At 40.9% G+C, this 21,255-nt stretch overlaps 1 protein-coding gene across 1 annotated transcript; it reads right to left on the bottom strand.

Moving 5' to 3' along the window:
• Positions 1-16,429: 16,429 nt before the first annotated feature.
• Positions 16,430-16,966, bottom strand: LOC147422063 (uncharacterized). Its single transcript, XM_086503005.1, has one exon. The coding sequence runs from the start codon at positions 16,964-16,966 to the stop codon at positions 16,430-16,432; it is 537 nt and encodes a 178-aa protein (XP_086359131.1).
• Between the last annotated feature and the right edge of the window lie 4,289 nt (positions 16,967-21,255).

Below are 21,255 nucleotides of genomic sequence, written 5' to 3'. Positions count from 1 at the left end.
AATCTTTCACACGTCCTTTGTAGTTGTTGATGAATTCATTTGACACCCGTTTTCTTCTTCTTGTTTGAAGCAGAACCCAACTACCAATGGTGACTGTGGTAGACATCCAGCGACCATGGTCTAAGTCAAAGTTGTTGAATAGTTCCACAGATTTAACAGAGGCGGATGGTCGTCGTGGTCGTCTTCCTTCCATCTCTGCTTCTATTAGCTGCGAAGTGACACTACACAAAAATGAGAAAAGAAAAGAGGCTCATTAGTTTACACAAGAAGTAGTAGCTTGAAAAGTGTTCATCAAAAGGTGTGCCTCATTGAATGTGAGTTATGGCACATTCGGAGTTTGTCGCCCATTGAAGGGGAATAATTTGCACAAATCACGTCGTATCTTCTTATTCAAATCTTTTTAACAGAAAAAACTCTTTTTTGAAAACGCAAAAATTTGAGATAAAAATCAAATAAATTGGAGCTACAGTTGTGGTGACTCAAACTCTATTGGTCGAACAACATTCTCTCTCTAACGCCAAAAAGTCCTTTTTTGAGTCCAAACTTTTCCTAATGATTACTGTCTCTAGTACATGACAGTAAGGGCTGAACAGAATCTTCTACAAACACTACATCCCATGAAACTAGAATACGCTTTGTTTGCAGATGATACAACCTATAACCTTTGCTTTCAGCACTATAACCAACGAAAATACATTTGACAGCCTTATCATCCAATTTTTTGCAGTGTGTTTGTGGCACCAAAGCATATGCCAAACAACCAAAAACACTCATGTGCTTAATAGAAGGATTTCTATCATGCCATGCTTCATATGGAGTAATAAACTGCAAAGATTTCGTAGGCCACCTGTTTAGTACATAAGTGGCACACATGATGGCCTCAAGCCAAAAAGAATGCAGCAAAGCTTGACTTTTGACCATACATCGTGCCATTTCCATAAGTGACACGTTTTTCCTCTCAGTAACACCATTTTGCTCAGGTGTATAAGGCACTGTACATTGGTGTTTTATCTCGCGACTAGTCAAAAATGCATTAAATTCATGAGACATATACTCCCCCCCTTAATCGGAATGGAGGGTGCACCTCATAGTACATTTCGAGACATTTTCAGTCATAGCCAAAAATTGTTTGAAGCACATAAAAACTTCGGAATTTGTTTTAAGCGGAAATACCCATGCATGCCTGGAGTAATCATCAATGAAAGTCACGAAGTAAAGGTAATCGCCCAAGGAGTGAGTTTGCATGGGTCCACCAAACATCACTATGCACAAGCTGCAACCTGCATGTGGCCCTAACTGAACCATCCTTTGGAAACTTTGAACGTTGCATCTTATCCAAAATACAGCCTTCACAAACATGTTTGACAGGTGCTTCAAGAGGCGGCGCAAAGAAGCAACCATATCAGATTTCTGCAAACGCAACAAACCGGCAAAATTTAGATGATCAGTACGTGCATGCCAAAGTTTTGAATGTGAAATAGCCCTTGAATCTACAACTGCATTTGCAAAATTTTATCCACAGTTGTCATACAAAATGAGCTTATACAGCCCATGACACAAAAGCCCAGATGCAACAATTTCATCACCAAAATTGAGATCATGAACTGTACATCTTTCATCCACAAATTTGACTACAAGTCCAAGTCTAGCAAGTGCAGATACAGACAAAAGATTCTTCTTGATCCTAGGTACATAAAGTGCATGAAAAAGTGTGAAAGAACTGCCATTTGCAACAGTAAGCACAATCTTTCCAACTCCCTGAACCGAATAAGAGGCATTGTTGGCACAAGTGACTGAATTCCCATGAGGGACAGACTCAAGAGAGGTGAACAATTCACAATGTGAGGTAATGTGCTTTGTAGCACCACTATCAAAATACCACACATGTGAATCTGCAGCAACTGACATGCATGCATCATGGACTGCAGGATTGTAAGTGCACTTTGCACTAAAAGCCCATTCTGCATCAACATCAGCATCACAGTCTCCTTTCACAAAAGACTCAACAATGGATGCATTTGTAGTGAAACCACCCTCTTTCTTCTTAGTCTCTTTGGCCTTCAACTTAGGACACTGCTTGATCAAGTGATCATTAGCTTTATGATAGTGGCAACGCATCTTCTTTTTGCCCTTATCACCAGAATTGCCAGATAAAGTGCTACCAGCAAAAGCATTAGGAACAGAAGTTTTGCCACTCGCAGCAGAACCATAAGAAGTGGATGCATTGCCAATGTTACCACCCTTTCTCTAAGAAGCAATAAAAGCCTGTTCAACTGCACGCTGTCGTGTTGTGGCACGTATACAGTGGGAACGGGCATTAAACGATTTATCTTCTGACTTTTTGACGCATAAGTATACTTCATATAATACTCATATGCATAAATAAAAGCTTTCTACCATACCTTCGTATTTACCTTTGAAGTAATATAAATGTACATTACTATTAGAAAGAACTGCAAGAGAAGTATCAATGATTGTGCCTCTTTTTGTCTGGGGGAAAGGCATTTGTATATTTCTTCTAATATCTCAACTATACCCTACCATATATAAATTATTTTCTTCTTTTCACATTTATTTAATAATATAACCCTTCAATAATAAATACCTTCTTGGATGCATACAAGAGGCCTACTAGAAGACTTTATGAAAAGGAAGATCCAAAGCTTCTTGGACCATCCCAATTTAAAAATCCCAACCTAAGGGCATGGAGAAAAGGAAAAAAACAAGTCAAGCTCTTTTAGTAGGCCAATTTTTCTTTTTGAAGCATGTCAATCCGAGTTACAGGTCAAAAGTTACAGGGAAAACAGTGAAAAATCCTCTCACAACTACACTGCAAGAAGAGATGGTAAACATGTGAATCAAGTGAAAAGAGGTAATCTTGGTCTTTTTCCATAAAATAAGATATTTGGAGGATAAAAGACATAAGCATGTGAATGTGACACCTCAAAGATGCCTCGAAGGACAAGACACACAAGTTGGGACCCCCTGCTGGAGCCACACAGAATATGCCTATGTGGGGCCCACATACATCATGCACCCACAAGGAGCCTCAACGACCAAAAATGCTGAATTTCATGATATTTTGAGTCCTAATATTCCTATTTTAAGAAATATCCAAAGAACATTTGATTTGGGCTAATTCTTTAGCCTAATCAAGTGATTATGTAAAACATGGCTCCCTCACCTATAAAAAGGGCAACCTTCTCTTCATTGGGGCAAGTTATGAGTGAGTGAGAATAGCTCAATTCCATAGTGACACACTCATCTTAGTGCCACACTTTCTCTTGAAAAAATGTTGAAGTCTTGCCTCATCTTCTCTCTCCATTAAGGTGGTGGCGATTGCTCTCATGTAAGATATATGTTGCTAGTTTACTTTCATTTGCATATCTAGTCCAATACTTGTCTCTAACTCTATCTCTATCTCTCATTATCTATCTTTAATACCACCACCACACTTAGATCTATCTCTAATTCTATCTTTACTCCTCCTTTCATCTCTCTTGTTGTGTCCTAATTGTTTCATTGGAAGGTATTCAAGCAGCAATCTTGTCAATGTAACGGGCACAGCCTTCTTACGGGAAACAATTATGTGCACAAGGTTAGTAACCACATCTTCATCTTTCACAAGTATCTCTCTCTCTCTCTTAAGGTTCTCATTCTCTTCCACAAACTCTAGAATCTCCTTGCTACAGGTACTTCCCTCCCCGCAATATCCTTATTGCCTAAGGGCAACAATAGGGCTTGGGAGAGAAACTTGTTAATTATGGAGCCTGATTTACCTTTGTAATTTTCTATGGTAAAAGCGCACATTTGTAAGGCCCCCATTATGAGGAGAAGCCATTGTGCATGAAGGAAAATCACTCATCGAAAACCAAAATTTTCATGGAAGGGACAACTTTAGGGGCCTCAGGGGCGCAGGCCCTCGAGACTTTTTTTCCCTCGCCGGAATATTCACTTTCGCCGGAATATTATGGCCGGACGGAGGCCGGAAAGTGGTCGAAAAACAACCGGTAGGTTGACCGGTGGCCGGAAGTCAATGGCCGGTGGCTGGTGGTCGGAAGTCAATGGCCGGTGGCTGGTGGCCGAATTTAAAAGCGGACTTGTCTTCTCAAGGGCGGCCACACATGGGCGGATTGGAGGGTCCGATTTGGACTTATTCGCACAAGGGCGGCTACACATGGCTGCCTCTCATAAGAGAGGGCAGCCCTTTTGGCCTATAAAAGGAGGCCATTTCTACACACATTTCATAGTGTGAAGTTGATGCAACAAGGTGAGTGTGAGGTGGTGAGAGTGAAGCAAGGCGGGAGCTCCATTAACGGTATAATCCCTTTGTAAACTACTTCTTGTTTTGAAGTACTAAAGCCATTGAGTGGATGCTCCGTGGACGTAGCCCACATTGGGTGAACCACGTATATCGTGTGTACTCTCTCTCTCTCTCTCTCTCTCTCTACTCTATAATCTCTTGTGTGTGAAATCTATCTCTCTCCATTAAGTAATCTACTCAAATATCTATTTAGCTATGTTTTATTTCCTAATAATTGGTATCAAAGCAAGGTTTGCTCGTAGCTAAATTATCTCAAGGAAAGGATTCCTTGAATTGAGTGGAAGTTATGGTGGAGGAAGGGAAGCTCAAGATTGAGAAGTTCAACGGCAAAAACTACCAACATTGGAAGATGCAGATTGAAGACTATCTCTACCAGAAGGACCTCTATTTGCCACTAGGCGGTCTTGCGAAGAAGCCCGCAACAATGGCAGATGAAGCATGGATTGTCCTTGATCGAAAGGCACTAGGAACAATCCGGTTAAGCTTGGCGTCAATGGTGGCCTTCAATGTTTCGGAGATGAAGACCACAGAGGACTTGATGAAGTCACTTGACCACTTCTACGAGAAACCATCCGCATCCAATAAGGTATTTCTTATGAAGCGCTTGTTCAATCTAAAGATGGCAGAGAATGGTTTAGTTGCAGAATACCTAAATGACTTTAACACAAACATTAGTCAACTTCGATCGGTGAAAATCAATTTCGATGACGAAGTGCTACCGGATAGTTGGGACAGCCTTGTGATGGCTGTAAGTAATTCTATCTCTCGTACAAATACTCTTAAGTTTGATGATGTTGTGGGTGTTCTCCTAAGCAAGGAAATACGAAGGAGAAGCACAGGAGAATAATCAAGTGCTGCATTGTCAGTGGAAACAAGAGGAAGGCCTAAGGAGAGGTTCAAAAGCCAAAAGGGTCGTGATCGCTCAAGACGGAGCAAGTCACGCACAAAGTCAGTTCTTGAATGTTGGAACTGCGGCAAGAAGGGCCATGTCAAGAAGGATTGCTGGTCCAAGAAGAAGAAGGAGTCTGAGTCTCAAGACAACAAGCCAACATCGGAGGCCAATGTGGTAGGTAAAGTAGAGCAAGATGCTCTAATTCTCTCATTAGACAATCTGTCTAATTCCTGGATAGTAGATTCCGGGACTTCATTCCATGCGACACCACACAAGCAACATTTTCAAGATTACACCAAAGGTAATTTTGGGTATGTATACTTGGGAGATGATGAAGCTTGTGAGATTGTCGGCAAAGGTACAGTTTCTGTCAAAACTGCTAACGGAAATGAATGGAAGCTTAAAGATGTTAGGCATGTTCCTTCTCTTCGCAAAAATTTGATCTCTACAAGACAATTGGACGATGAAGGTTACAACATTGCATTCGGAAACAAACGGTGGAAGATCTCAAAGGGATCTTTGGTGGTTGCCAAGGGAGAAAAGGTCGGTACACTTTACTTGTGTACTGTTAGCACGCAACCTTCAACTTGTGCAGCAACTACAGAAGTTGAAAGTGCGGTGTGGCACTATCGACTTGGGCATATGAGTGCCAAAGGAATGCAAATCCTTCAAACAAAGAAGCTTCTACCAAGTTTGAAAGAAGTGGACTTAGAGTTTTGTGAAGATTGTGTTTATGGTAAACAAAAGAGAGTAAAATTTCAAAAATCTGGAAATGAAAGAAAAAATAAAAAACTTGAGTTGGTTCATTCTGATGTTTGGGGTCCTGCAAGTACACCATCACTTGGTGGCTCATTGTACTATGTAACATTCATAGACGATGCGACTAGAAAAACATGGGTTTATGTCATGAAGAATAAATCCGATGTATTTTCCATATTTCAAAGGTGGAAAGCCTTTGTGGAGAATGAAACGAGTACCAAGGTTAAATGCCTCAGATCCGACAATGGAGGTGAATATTGCAACCAAGATTTTGAAAGCTTTTGTGCTAGCAATGGAATTCGGAGGCAAAGAACAACCCCAAGGACACCTCAACAAAATGGGATTTCGGAAAGGATGAACAGGACAATCATGGAGCGAGCACGAAGCATGCTGCTACATGCAGGCCTACCGCTTGAGCTTTGGGCGGAAGCTGTAAGTACGTCTGTGTACTTAATCAACCGGTCACCCTCAACGGCATTGGATGGGGGAGTTCCAGAAGAGGCATGGACATGTAAACCGGTGAATTATGCATTTCTCAAAGTGTTTGGGTGTGAGGCTTTCATGCACATAGATAGAAGCCTAAGATCAAAGCTAGATGCAAAGTCCAAAAAGTGTTTCTTCATTGGCTATGGAGAAGGTGACTTTGGGTATCGCCTATGGAATCCTGAAGATAGTAAAATCTTAAGGAGTAGGGATGTAATTTTTAACGAACAAAATATGTACAAAGATTACTTGGAAAGAAAACAAACAAAAGAAACAGGCGATGAGTACATGGAGCTTGAGGACGGTGAAGACTCAAGGACTACAAACGGTGACAATGTGCAACAACGTCAACCAAATGAGGAGCCTCAACCTATTCCCCGAAGATCTACAAGAGCAAGTAGACCTTCAGAAAGGTTTGTTCCTTCCTTCAACCATCTCTTGATCTCAGATTCTGGAGAGCCGGAATCATACGAAGAAGCTATGCAACATGAATCCAAAGAAGAATGGATGAAGAGCATGCAAGTGGAGATGGACTCACTACATCGCAACCAAACATGGTAGTTGGTTGAGTTGCCTAAAGGTAAGCGGGCACTTCAAAACAAATGGGTGTACAAGGTGAAGGAAGAAGAAGGTGGGAAGAAAAGGTACAAGTTTAGGCTTGTGGTAAAAGGGTTTTCTCAAAAGAAAGGTATTGACTTCAATGAAATATTTTCTCCTGTTGTAAAAATGAACTCAATTAGGCTTGTCTTAAGCCTTGTGGCTGCTCATGATCTAAATCTCGAGCAAATGGATGTAAATACGGCATTCCCTCACGGTGACTTAGAGGAGGAAATCTACATGCTTCAACCAAAGGGGTATGAAGTAAAAGGTAAGGAGAGAATGGTTTGCAGATTAAAGAAGAGCTTGTATGGTTTAAAGCAAGCATCAAGACAATGGTACTTGAAGTTTGATCGATGGATGTTGGATCATGGATTCACAAGATGCAACTCGGATCACTGCGTCTACACGAAGAATTTGGGAGATGGGAAGTTCATCATCCTAATGTTGTATGTTGATGACATGCTGATTGCAAGTGCTAACATGCAGGACATCAAAGACCTAAAAGAGGAGCTGTCTAAATCTTTTTCAATGAAAGATTTAGGTGCTGCAAAGAGGATACTTGGTATGAAAATATCAAGGGACAGGACGAAGAAGACAATAAAGCTATCTCAAGAAGATTACATCAAGAAGGTACTAGAAAGGTTTGCAATGCAAAATGCAAAACCAGTTTCTACATCTTTGGCTGGTCATTTTAAAGTAACGAAGGATATGTGTCCAAAGACACAAGAAGAGATAGCCTATATGTCTAAAGTTCCATATGCTGCAGCGGTAGGTTCTCTAATGTATGCTATGGTCTGGACAAGGCCATACATTGTACATGCAGTGGGAGTTGTGAGTAGGTTCATGGACAACCCAGGTAAAGAGCATTGGCAAGCTGTGAAGTGGATACTTAGGTATCTAAAAGGGACAACAACAATGCTTTGTATTTTAGAGGAACTGATATTTTTCTAGAAGGGTATGCTAATGCAGATATGGCAGGTGATAAAGATACTCGAAGGAGCACTACTGGCTATGTGTTCACGGTTGGAGGCACAGCAGTAAGCTGGGCTTCAAAGCTGCAGAAAGTGGTTTCACTTTCTACCACGGAAGCAGAGTATGTAGCAATGATGGAGGCAAGCAAAGAAATTCTGTGGCTTCACAGATTCTTAGAAGAGCTTGGATTCAAACAAGACAATTGTGTCTTGTACAGTGATAGCCAAAGAGCTATCCATCTTGCGAAGAACTCAGCCTTTCATTCAAGGACAAAGCACATTGAGGTGAGATATCACTTCATACGAATTCTTTTGGAAGAGGGACAGCTAAAACTAGGAAAGGTGCATACAAGTGAAAATCCTGCAGACATGTTTACAAAGGTGGTCAACAAGAAGAAGTTGAGATTTTGCTGATCTTCAATCGGTATTCAAAGATAAGAAGCCAGGATGGAAAGCAGTCACAGGTTTGGTTTTGAGATCAGTCTCCAAGTGGGAGATTGTTAAGTATGAAGCCTGATTTACCCTTGTAATTTTCTGTGGTAAAAGCGCACATTTGTAAGGCCCCCATTATGAGGAGAAGCCATCGTGCGTGAAGGAAAATCACTCATCGAAACCAAAATTTTCACGGACAAGAATCAGGGGCAACTTTAAGGGCCTCGGGGACGCAGGTCCCCGAGACTTTTTTTCCCTCGCCGGCATATTCCTTTTCGTCGGAATTTTATGGCCGGACGGCGACCGGAAAGTGGTTGAAAAACAACCGGTCGGTTGGCCGGTGGCCGGTAGTCAATGGCCGGTGGCCGGTGGTCGGAAGTCAATGGCCGGTGGCCGAATTCAAAACCGGACTTGTCTTATCAAGGGCGGCCACACATGGGCGGATTGGAGGGTCCGATTTGGACTTATTCGCACAAGGGCGGCTACACATGGCTACCTCTCATAAGAGAGGGCAGCCCTTTCGGCCTATAAAAGGAGGCCATTTCTACACACATTTCATAGTGTGAAGTTGATGCAACAAGGTGAGTGTGAGGTGGTGAGAGTGAAGCAAGGCGGGAGCTCTATTAAGGGTATAATCCCTTTGTAAACTACTTCTTGTTTTGAAGTACTAAAGACATTGAGTGGATGCTTTCCCGTGGACGTAGCCCACAATTGGTGAACCACGTATATCGTGTGTACTCTCTCTCTCTCTCTACTCTATAATCTCTTGTGTGTGAAATCTATCTCTCTCCATTAAGTAATCTACTCAAATATCTATTTAGCTACGTCTTATTTCCTAACAAAACTCTCTTCTTCTTCTCCTTTCACTTCTTTCACACCTTTATCTTTGTACATTATCATTGATGAATAACCATAATCCACATGGAGGCAATTTCTTTCATTTCCATTCTGTGCAATCTATTAGGGCCAACATTTGGATTAGTCGAAAGATTCACTTTCAGCAACGCATAGTGTTTCTATTTGGTCCTGAAAGGCTCAGCGAAATACTTCTCTCACCAGATCCCATCATACTACCTATTATTGACTATGACTTCTCTTTTGATGTGAATGTGGTTATTTTATTATGAATCAAGAGGATTTGTACTCACAACTAATCCCAATCGCTAGACAAAGCATATACATTATAGTAAGCACAAAGCTACAGTTCCAAAGAGCAATCCGTAGCTTATTTGGACAACAAAGATTAAATATCATTAACTCATCCGTTAACCCTTTTATCCTACCCATGATACGATATGATCGTAATCTCGATGTTTTTATTTTTGTTTTGTTTTGATTATCTTTCATGAGTTCTCTCCATCACGTGTGTGTTTGTAAGGGAAAGTGAATGCCTTCTTTGGCTACATTTATTCTTTAGCTCTAGAAGCTATGTTATCTACATCTCAGCTCCTTCTCATAACCCTTGAGCTTCCTCACAAACTCTCACAGCAAGAGGTCCGGTGCCGACATGGCAAGAGCGCCGACTTCTTGACAACGCTGTCTAGTCCTATTTTTTCTGGAAAGTGACTCTTGCAACAACATGTACATAATGCGTCAAACTTGACAACTTCAGGATTTTTTTGGGTCATAAGTCTCCAAGTACTAGCCAAAGTCTGGTAAGAATCTGGTAAGACATCAAGACCAATCTGCACAAGGGAATTGTTTAAAATTACTTTACTTGTAGAAATAAGTTGCTCATTGATATCCTTGACACCAGCAAGGAAAGTGTCCATATCATCTTCCTCATGCATAATCTTCGACTCCAGCTCTTTACATAGCAAAGTAGTTTTAGCCTCATTGTGACTTGCATAAAGACCAGCGAAAAAATCCCAAGCTTGTTTTGCAAAATTTGTTGAACGAATGTGAGGAACAATGGTGCGCTTCACAAAAAACACAATCAATGCATGAGCCTACACATCCTTTAAATCCCAACAAGATTGTTCTGCCGTAGGCAAAACAACTCTAATAGCAGCAATCCTTGCAGCAAGACCTGCCACATCCTCAACATCGTCTACATCCTCAGAACCAGGACGTACATCAATGCCCTACACAATATTCTAGACTTCCTTTGACACAAGGACATATTGCATCATGTAATCCCACATAGGGTAATTGTCCCTATCCAATCTTTCCTCAACAGCAAACATCTTGAACACATTTGTGTTGTTGTTAGCCATGGTAAATGCTACGCTTGATGTGAAAACTGCCCGAAAAGAGGAGAAAGAAGCGGGAACAACACGTGCTATATAGCACAAACCGTAGAATACTATAAGGCACCTGTTATACAAAAAACAACACTGACAGAAATTTGGCACAAAATGACGAAATAGCCTGTGTAGTGCTGCCTGTAGTGGAAACGTAGGCCAAAATGAGCCCAAATAAAAAATTTGAGCAAGATTAAGCTCTAGGAGCTCCCTCGAAATTTTTTCGACCTACGAACGCTCGCCAAAGCTCACTGAAATCGGAGAAAATGACCAGGTGTGTGCTGGAGCTGCTGGCGACTAAGCCCGGGAGGATGCAACCTACTATGATACGAATTGTTGGAATCAGGGTTGCAGAGAAACGCACACAGCTTGGAGAAGATGAAGAAAGCTCAAGGCACACAATAGAGAGTGTATTACTTAGTGTGCAATGGAAAGATAGATAGCCCTAGAGTGATGGGCGTATATACAATGCACGGGGGAAAAACCTCCTAAAGAGGGAAAAAATGCCCCGCCGGTCCTAGTGTGTTCACACACATCACTACAACATGTATATGGTAACAGTAAGTCCAAAAGAAAGAAATAGAAATCCAATGATCCTAACCGCCTTTCTGTGTCTGTAGTTAAACCATCCAAAAATGTTAAAAAATGACTCAAATTATCACAGGTGTCTCTCTAAATTGCAAAGATATTACAGTCCCAGTTAGAGCAGTCTCCATCAGAAAATGGATCATTGATTTGCAACTCAAGCTAGATTTTATTTTCTTGCAGGAGGTGAATGTCAAAGTCCAGGATTTAGATTTTAATTTATAGAGAATTAGTAGAAATCATAAATGGTTTACTACTAACCACATTGCAGGGAAGGGTGGTGCTACTCTTGGTATTGACTTGGGTCATGAGCATAGAATCACCAAAGTTATGTATGGTTCAAAGGGCAACTGGATAGCTTTATCACTCAATGACCCTTTCAATCTACACTGTAGTATGCCTTTATCCTTCCCACTCTATGTCTGAAAGGAGTTTGATTTGGTCAGAATTATCTGCTCTACCTAGTCCTTTGATTATTGAGTTGAAATTAATATGGTCAGTGACATTAAAGACGTATGGTGTCATAAAATCTAATATCTAACCAACCCAAATGATTTTCTCATATTAAACTGATCATTTCATGTGGGAGAATAAACGGGAACAAGGGTTAGAATATAGACATGTGCTTATGTATATGTCTCAACACGGGGCCAAGGTTAAAGGGGTCCAAATGAGAGATGGTGTGTTAAAGAGAAATGCTACCTAATGGAGCTTGAAGACCTTAGGGTTATCTTTATTAAAGACCTCTCCAAAAGCTAGTGTTAAAAAGTCCTTTGATCATAGGCAAGCTAGGGCTGACCTTGAGGTGGGAATCCTACCCAAGCATGCGGTGCTTGTCGGCTTGCTAAGTGTTAGTGGGAACCTTGCCCAAAAGCTTCAGGTGCTTCTCACATGCTTAAATGACTAAGGTTCTTGAAGTGTTCAATTCAAATATAAACTCTCAAGAGGCATCAACATTTCCATGCTTGATTGACTAAGTGCTTGAAGTATTTAATTCAAACCAAATGACTTAATAAGCATTAAAAAAATAAAATTTAAATGATCCTCCACATGTGGCCCTCATAATGTGCTTGAATGCTATTGGATAGGTTTTAAAGGGGTCCAATGAGAATTTAGAGACAGAAAAATAAATAATTAAGTTATTTCTCTGAAAGAGGAAAAAGAGGACACGTGTCCAAATGAAATAATTAAATAATATGAGAGAGAGAGAGAGAGAGAGAGAGTGAGAGAGAGAGAGAGGTGTGGACCAAGCATGAGAGGGGGGGTATACTCTCCCACACACACACACACACACATTCTCTCATTGTTTGGAGTGCAAAGTGCAAGAGCTCCATCTCCTTCTCCAAGCTTGTTGAGAAGTGGAGAGCCTACACCAACACTCTTGGCTATGGAATGCAAATCTAACCAAGAGCCATGCTTCAATGCTTAAGCTTGCTATCTTCTTCATCTTGATTACTATGCTATTATGCTATGCTAAGCAAGAAGAGTGATGATAAGTGAGGAACTATTTCTTTCTTCTATGAATGATTCTTCTTCCTCTTCCCTACCCTCATTCCCCGCTAGCTCTCTCCACCTTTGAAGGTGTTTGAGGCCTTCGGATTGAGGCTTGGGATAGTTAATGCTTTTTGCAAAGTTTATGTTATGCTCGTGATGCATGAAGCTTTCCATCTTCAAAGCATCACCAAGGTCACAAGGAACACAAAGGTTGTATTGTAACAAGTCTCTCTTGATGGGAGAATCTATAATACAAACACCTTTTGGAGGAGGGACCGGCTCCAAGTAAATCCGGTCCTCAACTATGTCATGTTTTCTAATACTCTCTCTCTTGCAAAAGTATTGTTCATGCCAAGTTAATTAAGTACTATGTTCATGTTGCTACCATCAATTAAGTTCACCTCTATGTTCTCAAAGTAATCTCAGAAAAATGCTCACTCTAATTCTCTTAATTTCACTATTTGCAAAGTTCATAGGCCATTTCCATTACATTAGTATCAGAGAATTTGGTTTCTCTTTTTTTGCTTAAGAGGAGAGGTCCTTAAGTAGCCTATTAATGGTTTTGTTAATTATATTAGGGTAAGTGGGACTGGGATATATTATCGGTTTTGTTGAGTCCACTATGTGGGATATGGTGCATACCTCAGGAGCTTTGGTCTTAATAATGGGGTCTTTTTAGACCTGCCTACGGCTTTACCATTATTGAGCCATAAGAAGTTCTAAAGGAGCTATTCCTCGGCAATTCTGCTATGCTAGACCCACCCTGCTACTCTCTATAATTAACCAATTCGAGCCATGGTTGTAGATACTTAAGTGCTTATTTTCAAAGGCTAAGAGGAGTAGCAACTAAGGTTTTGAATTGCCAAAGAATACACTCAACAAACACATAAGTATAATTAGCATGGCTAACAATAACCAAGAGAGTAGAATGAACATTGATAAGTTTGATTTTTCACGTGCAGGTGCTAATGATGATGTCCCCATGTTTATCAATTATCTTGTTACTAGTGAGGCGGTCCGTGGCGGGCAACAAGAAGAGTGGCCTCTAAGCACCTTTCTAGGCTCCCGTGCTGCTCAATTTGGTTGGGGTTGGAAAAAACAACAAACACACACACAAACCCGCAACCTAACCCTACACAAATTTGGGGCACCACCTAGTTTTGGATGCGAACTAGGACGCGTAAAGAGAGAGAGAGAGAGAGAGAGAGAGAGAGAGAGAGAGAGAGAGAGAGAGAGAGAGAGAGAGAGTGCTCGGGATGCTTTAAAGTGTATCGGCAATGATCAAGCAAACACAATTATATATGTAAGAAAGAGAGGGAAGGGGGAGGGGGTGCTTGTTGCACGAATACCTTCTTACAAATCTGTCATAACCAATAAGAAGTGAGATTAGTATTTGTTCAACATAGCTTGAGTAAATTACACCACAACACATCACAAGAAAAGCCACCCCAATCACTGTCTTAAGGCCAGTGGAGTCCTCTCCACCCTGTCGCCCTCTTACAGTATGTGGGATTTATGGATAAATTGATGACAACACCCAGAGACAAGCTATCAAGAACTTAAACAAAAACACCAAGACACTTACACATCATTGTTGTCCATTACTTCACGTTGGAAGAGAGACAAAGTATCCAAACTTAGTCCAAATCCACCCTCCTTGATTCAACAAATGTTGGGCTTACACTAGTAGGAGAAATGATAGATTTCCTACTCTCAATTGAATGATCAGTCTCTCTCTTACAATGGCATAGAGTTTCCTTGCTAATCGCCCCTATTACAACACATGCGCATGCATAAGACAATGAGCTTCCACTCAAGAACTCCTTCTAGAGAGGTTGAGCTTGGCTTCTCAAGCTATAGCATAGTGCTCTTGCTTATGGCTCCCCCTTTTGTGCTAGCTACACCCTCCTTTTATAGCAATTTTGAGGGCTAGGGTTACTCCTCTAACCGTGGTTGTGTTAGATTTTCAGCACTTATCTAATTTCTTTTGCTTGGAATTATCAAGAAGTTGGTGGGGATAGATGAAGAAAAGAGAGAGGAAAGAAGTGGAGGTGATAGGACTTTTCATAGTAGGTTAGTGTTAGTAAATTAGTAGAGGTAGTATTTTTGTTTATTTACAAATGGAATTGGATATTTACAATGGGAGTATACATGTAGGATACAAATAAGGAAGAAAAAACTCTTAAGGTAAGAAAATATGGATTTCTTACAATGTTGATGCTCCAAGTGTTTTGAGTAGGGTCAATTTTGACGCTTGTTGACGGTCCACTAGCTTTGACGGTACATTTTTTCTCCATTCTTGACCTTCCTTGGGAGCCAAGGTAAGTGAACATGAGTAATCAATCACCATGATGCTGTCTTTCAAGAGAAGAGGCTGAATTTTGTGGTTTTTTTAATAAATATGGGTAATATGGAAGAGAAAATGAGACTAGGTGGTCAATTTTGGAATGGAAGTGTGTGTAGGAGACATGAGTTTACCATGGTTTCTCTTATTCTTCAAGGTTGAGAAGAAGGTGAGTAGGGTGCAGAGAGGAGTGGTGAGAGAGGTGGGGATGATGAGTGGAGAGGTGTGTGTGAAAGAGGAAAATGGTAAAGTGGAAGAGGGAGTGTGGCTGCATAGCATGGGCAAACTGGGGTCCACCAATAAAATCATTGCTCACAGCTCGTAGCTCAAAAAAATATGAAAAAATATGAGGTGAAAGTTCAGCCCACGAGCTACAACTTTTGTTTGTATCACCTTTTCAAATTCGGGGAGCATGTGATCTTTAAAAATTTAGCAAAACCGACTGTTTTTTTCCACTGCACAAAGTCCTTGTGAGGTCCTTCTTTGGATGATTCTTTTGAATACCTCCATGGTGCATGCATGTATTCCACATACCCTTGACCTTATTTGGTAGGTCTATAATTGAAGATATTGTTGAGATCATGATATAAGTGAATAGTACAACTAAGAAAATCAAATATTGAGGGGTCTAAAAAAATATGTACATGTCAAATATAAATAATATAGGTGGAAAAGATATAAAGGGGTCAAAATAAATCTCTCTCATTATAAGTCTACCATAAAAAGATGAATATTTTTGGTGGTCTAATTTATGAGAGTAATAGAGAATAGATGTAGGAAGGAAAAAATCACAATAGTGAAAAAATATACACATAAATAGAACTAGTGTTTTTTTATTTTTGTTGGGGATGGAGTTACACCAAAAATAAGAGAAGCTTGCATGAAATTATTTTTATATGAAATAAAGAGTATGCAAAATGGTAAGAAAAAATATGGTAATGGTGAGTCAATGTACATAGCATAAATTACACACCATAGGTAGAAATATTTAAATAAATACCAAAATAATTATGAAAAATCCTTTTATTTAGGCCCTATATACAATGAAATATTTACACACAAATGCGCCATAATATACTTATAATTTTTTATTTTTTGGCTCAACTAGCCCAGTGACTAGCTAATTGAGGGTTTTTAAGAAAATATGGAGAAAGTCCCTAACTCACACACACTTATGTACAGTGAAATGGTAGGGATAACCAAAATGTTTGAGTGATTTGATAGGGTGAGGTAGCTTACTATGGAAATTATGGAAAGCCAAAAAACGGCTATCATTAGCCCTCCCCCAGGATGATGGTATATTCATGTACCATCATAGAGCATCTTTTCCAAAGAGAGTGCTTCAGAGTCCTTGATGAGATCTTCATTGTTTGGCCCCTCAGAATTTTGGCTGGAGTTATACTCATGCTTCATGTAACAATACTTACATGAGACAGCTGTCCTTTGACAGATCTTTGGTAGATCCTTTGGTAGAAGGCGACTCAAATAAGGCTTCAAGCGATACCCGTTTACCTTCCTGGAGTGATCTTTCCCATTCAAGTTTGTAAGCTGATAATAACTTGAGTTGAAAGCCTTTTTGACTATGTATGGCCCCTGCCATCTAGTTACAAATTTGGCATCAAAACGATTATCAAGTCGATTGTCATACCTTAGCACCAGATCTCCTTCATTGATGCCTTTGTCCTTTAGTTTCTTGTCAAGCTTCTCCTTCGTCTGTGTAGCTTTCCTCTTGTAGCACTCGTATGCTGCTTCTCTTTTCCACTCAAGCTCAGCTAAGGTAAGAAGTCGATCCATCCATGCTTCTTTATCATCTTGTGTTGCTTTGCCATGAAGTCGCATTGTTGGAATGTTGATCTCAATTGGTTGTAAAGCCTCTTGACCATAGACCAAGTGAAATGGTGTAAACTCCGTGGCTTTCCTATATGTGGTTCGATACGCCCACAAGGCACCATCCAAGAAGTCATCCCACAACTTTGTCTTGTTTCTCACCATCTTTCCAAGAGGAGGGAGAGCTTAGGAGGTCTTTTGATGAGACCCCCAAAAGAAGACTCCTTTCCATACGAGAGGAGGAATCCAAAGAACAAGAAAGTAATGAATACCTAAGTTCCTCTGAAGATGTGGCTCCATGAAGATGACAGTCTAGACGGTTGCCGACTCCTCCCATGAGGAAACGGTCAACACATAGTCCTTCTCCTCGTCACTCCGAAAGGAAAGAGAGGAAACAAAGGAAGAAAAGGTCAAGAAAGAGGTCACCCTCTTCTCCTTCTTCTTCACCTTCTCCTCTCTCGACAAAAGCTATGGCTATTCTCCTAGAGAATACAAGAGGGGAGGACATCGCAAATCATACCTTGCATGGCGAAGATCACAAAAACTCAAAAAGTTCAAAGAGGGAGGAAAGAGTATCTCTTTTCTCACCTATGATGGCACCTTTGGTGCCACCGACAAAGTATTGACCTTCATCCAGCAATTTGACGCGGCCTTTGGAGACGAGGGATTATGGAGTCCTCCAAGCTACACCATGTACCTATGCACTTCCAAAAATTGACTCATCAATGGTGGGCTAGCCTCTGTGGCAACGGTGAAGCCCCAAAGACATGGAAAATTTTACAAGTTTCCATCATGAGGCAATTCCTTGCAAGCGATGCAAAGGATAAAGAACTTACTGAATGGTGCAGTTTGAAGCTTCTCTTACATGAGTCTATTCACAAATATGTGGACAAGGTCTTTTAAAAGATAGACTTTATCGAGAAAAAGCAACAATTTTGTTCGGGATTACCTGAAGAAATGACCGATTATGTCAACTCCCAACGGCCTGGTTCTATCACCGAAGTAATCCACCACACCATGGTTGCTTCCCACATCAATTTCCAACAAGGGGCTAGCCGGAATGTCAAACCCATGGAAAACAAAGATAAAAATGATGCAAAGGAAAAAACCAATGCCCAAAATTCTTTCCAAGGCAAAACAACAACTACAACAACAATAGGTCCAAAGAGAAGGGAGTTTAAAAAGGTTAAAAAAAACTCTCTCATGAAGAGCTTGCAAGGACCATAGTGTTCTAAGTGCGGGGAACAAGGGCATGGCTATCATTCTTGCCCCAAGAAAAATGCTCGCCATGAGACTCCTAGGGCTTCCACCATCGAAGCTCCAAAAAAGGATGCTCATTGTAAAGGATCATCTCTCTCCTATGCTTGGGGAAAGATAAGGGAACATGATGCCTTCATCTTTTTTGGTCCTCGCTCTACTCACAACTTCATATTAACGGAGTTGGCCACCAAGTTAGGCATTCAAGCTTTCGAGATGGGAGATATTGTAGGTTGACACAACTTTCAAGGGACAAAAAGCTTCCATTACTCCCTTGATTGGGAAGCTGAGGCTTCATGTCCAAAGCTATGTCGACAAAGAAGAAATTTTCATCCCTCCTCTCCAACATGAGGATGCTATCCTAGGGGTGCCATGGTTTGATCGCATGGCTGCCACATGAAGTTCCTTGAAAGGAGAATCTACTTCACCTACAGGGGAAAGAACATGTATATAGATGCTAATGAGTCTGGTCGTACTATACCACTTGTAAATTCACCAGCTTTTGATAAGTCAATGAAAAGTTGGATTTTTGCATACATGATTTTTGTCAAAGAATCCACTAATCACGCTAACGGTTTATCAAATAAAAATGGTAGGATTCAAGAAGAGTTAGACTTGTCTACTTTTCTAAATGGATTCCAAGATGTTTTTATCAATGATATCCCTATGGACTTACCTCCAAAACAAGGGGATGATGACCATCGGATTGAGCTCCTACCAAGAAGCTCACTGCCTAACAAGCCTCCTTATTGAGTTTCCCAAGCTCAACAAGAGGAGATCATGAGGCAAGTACAAGAATTGGTAGACAAAGGGATGGTGAGGCCTAGCTCCTCTCCCTTTTGTTCTCCAGTCCTTTTAGTGCAAAAGAAAGATGTTACATACCGTATGTGTGTGGACTATCGAGCACTAAACCATATTACTATCAAAAAAAGATTTCCTGTTCCTCAGGTAGAAGATTTGTTTGATAATCTACAAGGATCTACCGACTTTAGTAGGATTGACCTATAAAGTGGCTATCATCAAATAAGGATAGTGGATGAAGATATCTTAAAGACCACGTTTCGTACAACGTTTGGTCTTTATGAATATCTAGTCATGCCTTTTGGCTTGACCAATGCACCATCCACATTTAATCATTTGATGAAGAATATAGTTAGACCCTACTGCATGTTCACTGGAGTGTTCTTTGATGATATCATCATCTACTCCAAGTCCTTGGAGGAACACAAGCAGCATCTCCAAGTGATTTTTCAAGCATTGACGGAGAACAAGCTTTTTCTCAACCAAAAGAAAAGCAAATTTTTCCTTCAAGAGATTCAATACTTAGGTCATATTATCTCTAAAGATGGTATCCGTATGGATCCATTGAAGTTAGAGGTAATAAAAGCATGGCGTAATCCAAGGAATCTACATGAGCTAAGAAGCTTTATTGGTATGTGTGCATACTATAGATGCTTCATAGCAAAATTTTCTCAAATAGTAGAACCATTACATGACTTAACAAAAAAGGACGTTAAGTATTCATGGACTGCTAAGGAGAAAAATGCTTTTGACAAGCTCAAAGAGAATCTTACCTCTCAACCAGTCCTCATGCTTCCGGATCTCTCAAAGCCATTTGAGGTCCAATGTGATGCTTGTGATTATTTCCTTGGAGCAGTCTTGCTTCAAGAAGGGCATGCCATAGCATATGAGACCGAAGGCTCAATACGGATGAACAGGTCTTGCGCATTTATGAGAAAGAGCATTTAGCTGTTCTACATGCCCTAGACACATGGAATCACTATTTATTGGGGACTCCATTAATTTTACAAACAGGCCAGCAAAGTCTCAAGTACTTCATGACACAAACCAAGCTTTCCGACAAACAAATGAGGTGGGAAATTTTTCTTTTGCAGTTTTATTTTTATATTGCTTGTTGGGGTATAGGCGTCTGTGCCTTCCCCGGCCACCCAGAGTCTGGGCGCCCACTGACTTGTATACCTTATACATAGCATAAGTGTATAGGGGGCTGCTCACTCTTTGGAGTCTCCCCACCCATATCTGTGTTGTGTGTCTCCTTCTCTCTCTCTCACTCTCCGTCTGTGGTGCTCCCCGATCCCCTTCAATTGGTATCAGAGCTATGGTGACCGCGGAGAGCACGACGGCTTTGAGAGCTTCGAGGTGATAGCTCGCTCGCTCTCGACGGTAGAGAGATTAAGAAAGCTTGGAAGCTTTGTGAGAATTCAATGGGAGCTTGTGAGCTCAGTTGAGAGTGATGTATGCTCTTGTGGAAGCTCAGAAAGGAGTGTGGAAGATTGTGTGTAAGTGAAGGTGCTGCCCTAAAACTGTGTGCGCAGCAGCACAGTTTTCAGATTCGTTTTTCTCCTTGTAGAATGCAGATCTGAGAATTCTGTCGTCCCTGCCCATCCGTTTCGACGAGGTCTACAACTTTGCAGAAGAAACTTTTTGCAAATTCCTCACCGTTTTGCTTATATTTAGCTCAGACTGACTGTATACAGAAATTCCAGATTTTCTGTTGTCGCATTGTGTGCGAGTTTGATGCACTTTTGGAAGCACGGGAGATGCTTGAAGTTGAGTGCATAAATTCTGAGCTGAAGATGCAATTGCAGCTTGTGTTAAGCTTGTGGTTTGAGGGTTTTTTCGTAGACTTGGGCAACGAAGTACCGAGGCGTTTACGCACCACCGAAGCGGTCTCTTGAGAGATGCAGTTTTTTGGAGCACACAGGTGGAGCTTCTTTCACTGGTTTTCACAGGATACTTTGGCAGTGATTTTGTGCTTGGATTCATGGTCTTTGCGGATGGTTTGCATATGGTTATGGCGTATGGTTGATGCCCATTATACATGCATTTTGACGAGCACTTTCAAGTGCCGGTGAGCTCTCTTGAGAGCATTGTTTTCGCATTGAATAAGTTTCTGGATTGCAAATCTTTTGGCGCTTGCTTATGCGCGGTCACTCCGTTGATGTACGTTGAGTGCGGATTGCCATTGTATGTGAAAATGTGGAGCCATTTTGGCATTTCTACTCATTGGCATTGAGTAGTGT

Source organism: Adiantum capillus-veneris, chromosome 27 (genome assembly GCF_014529385.1).
Source record: "Adiantum capillus-veneris isolate H3 chromosome 27, ASM1452938v2, whole genome shotgun sequence".
NCBI classification, from domain to species: domain Eukaryota; kingdom Viridiplantae; phylum Streptophyta; class Polypodiopsida; order Polypodiales; family Pteridaceae; genus Adiantum; species Adiantum capillus-veneris.
This window is presented reverse-complemented; position numbering and strand designations above follow the sequence as displayed.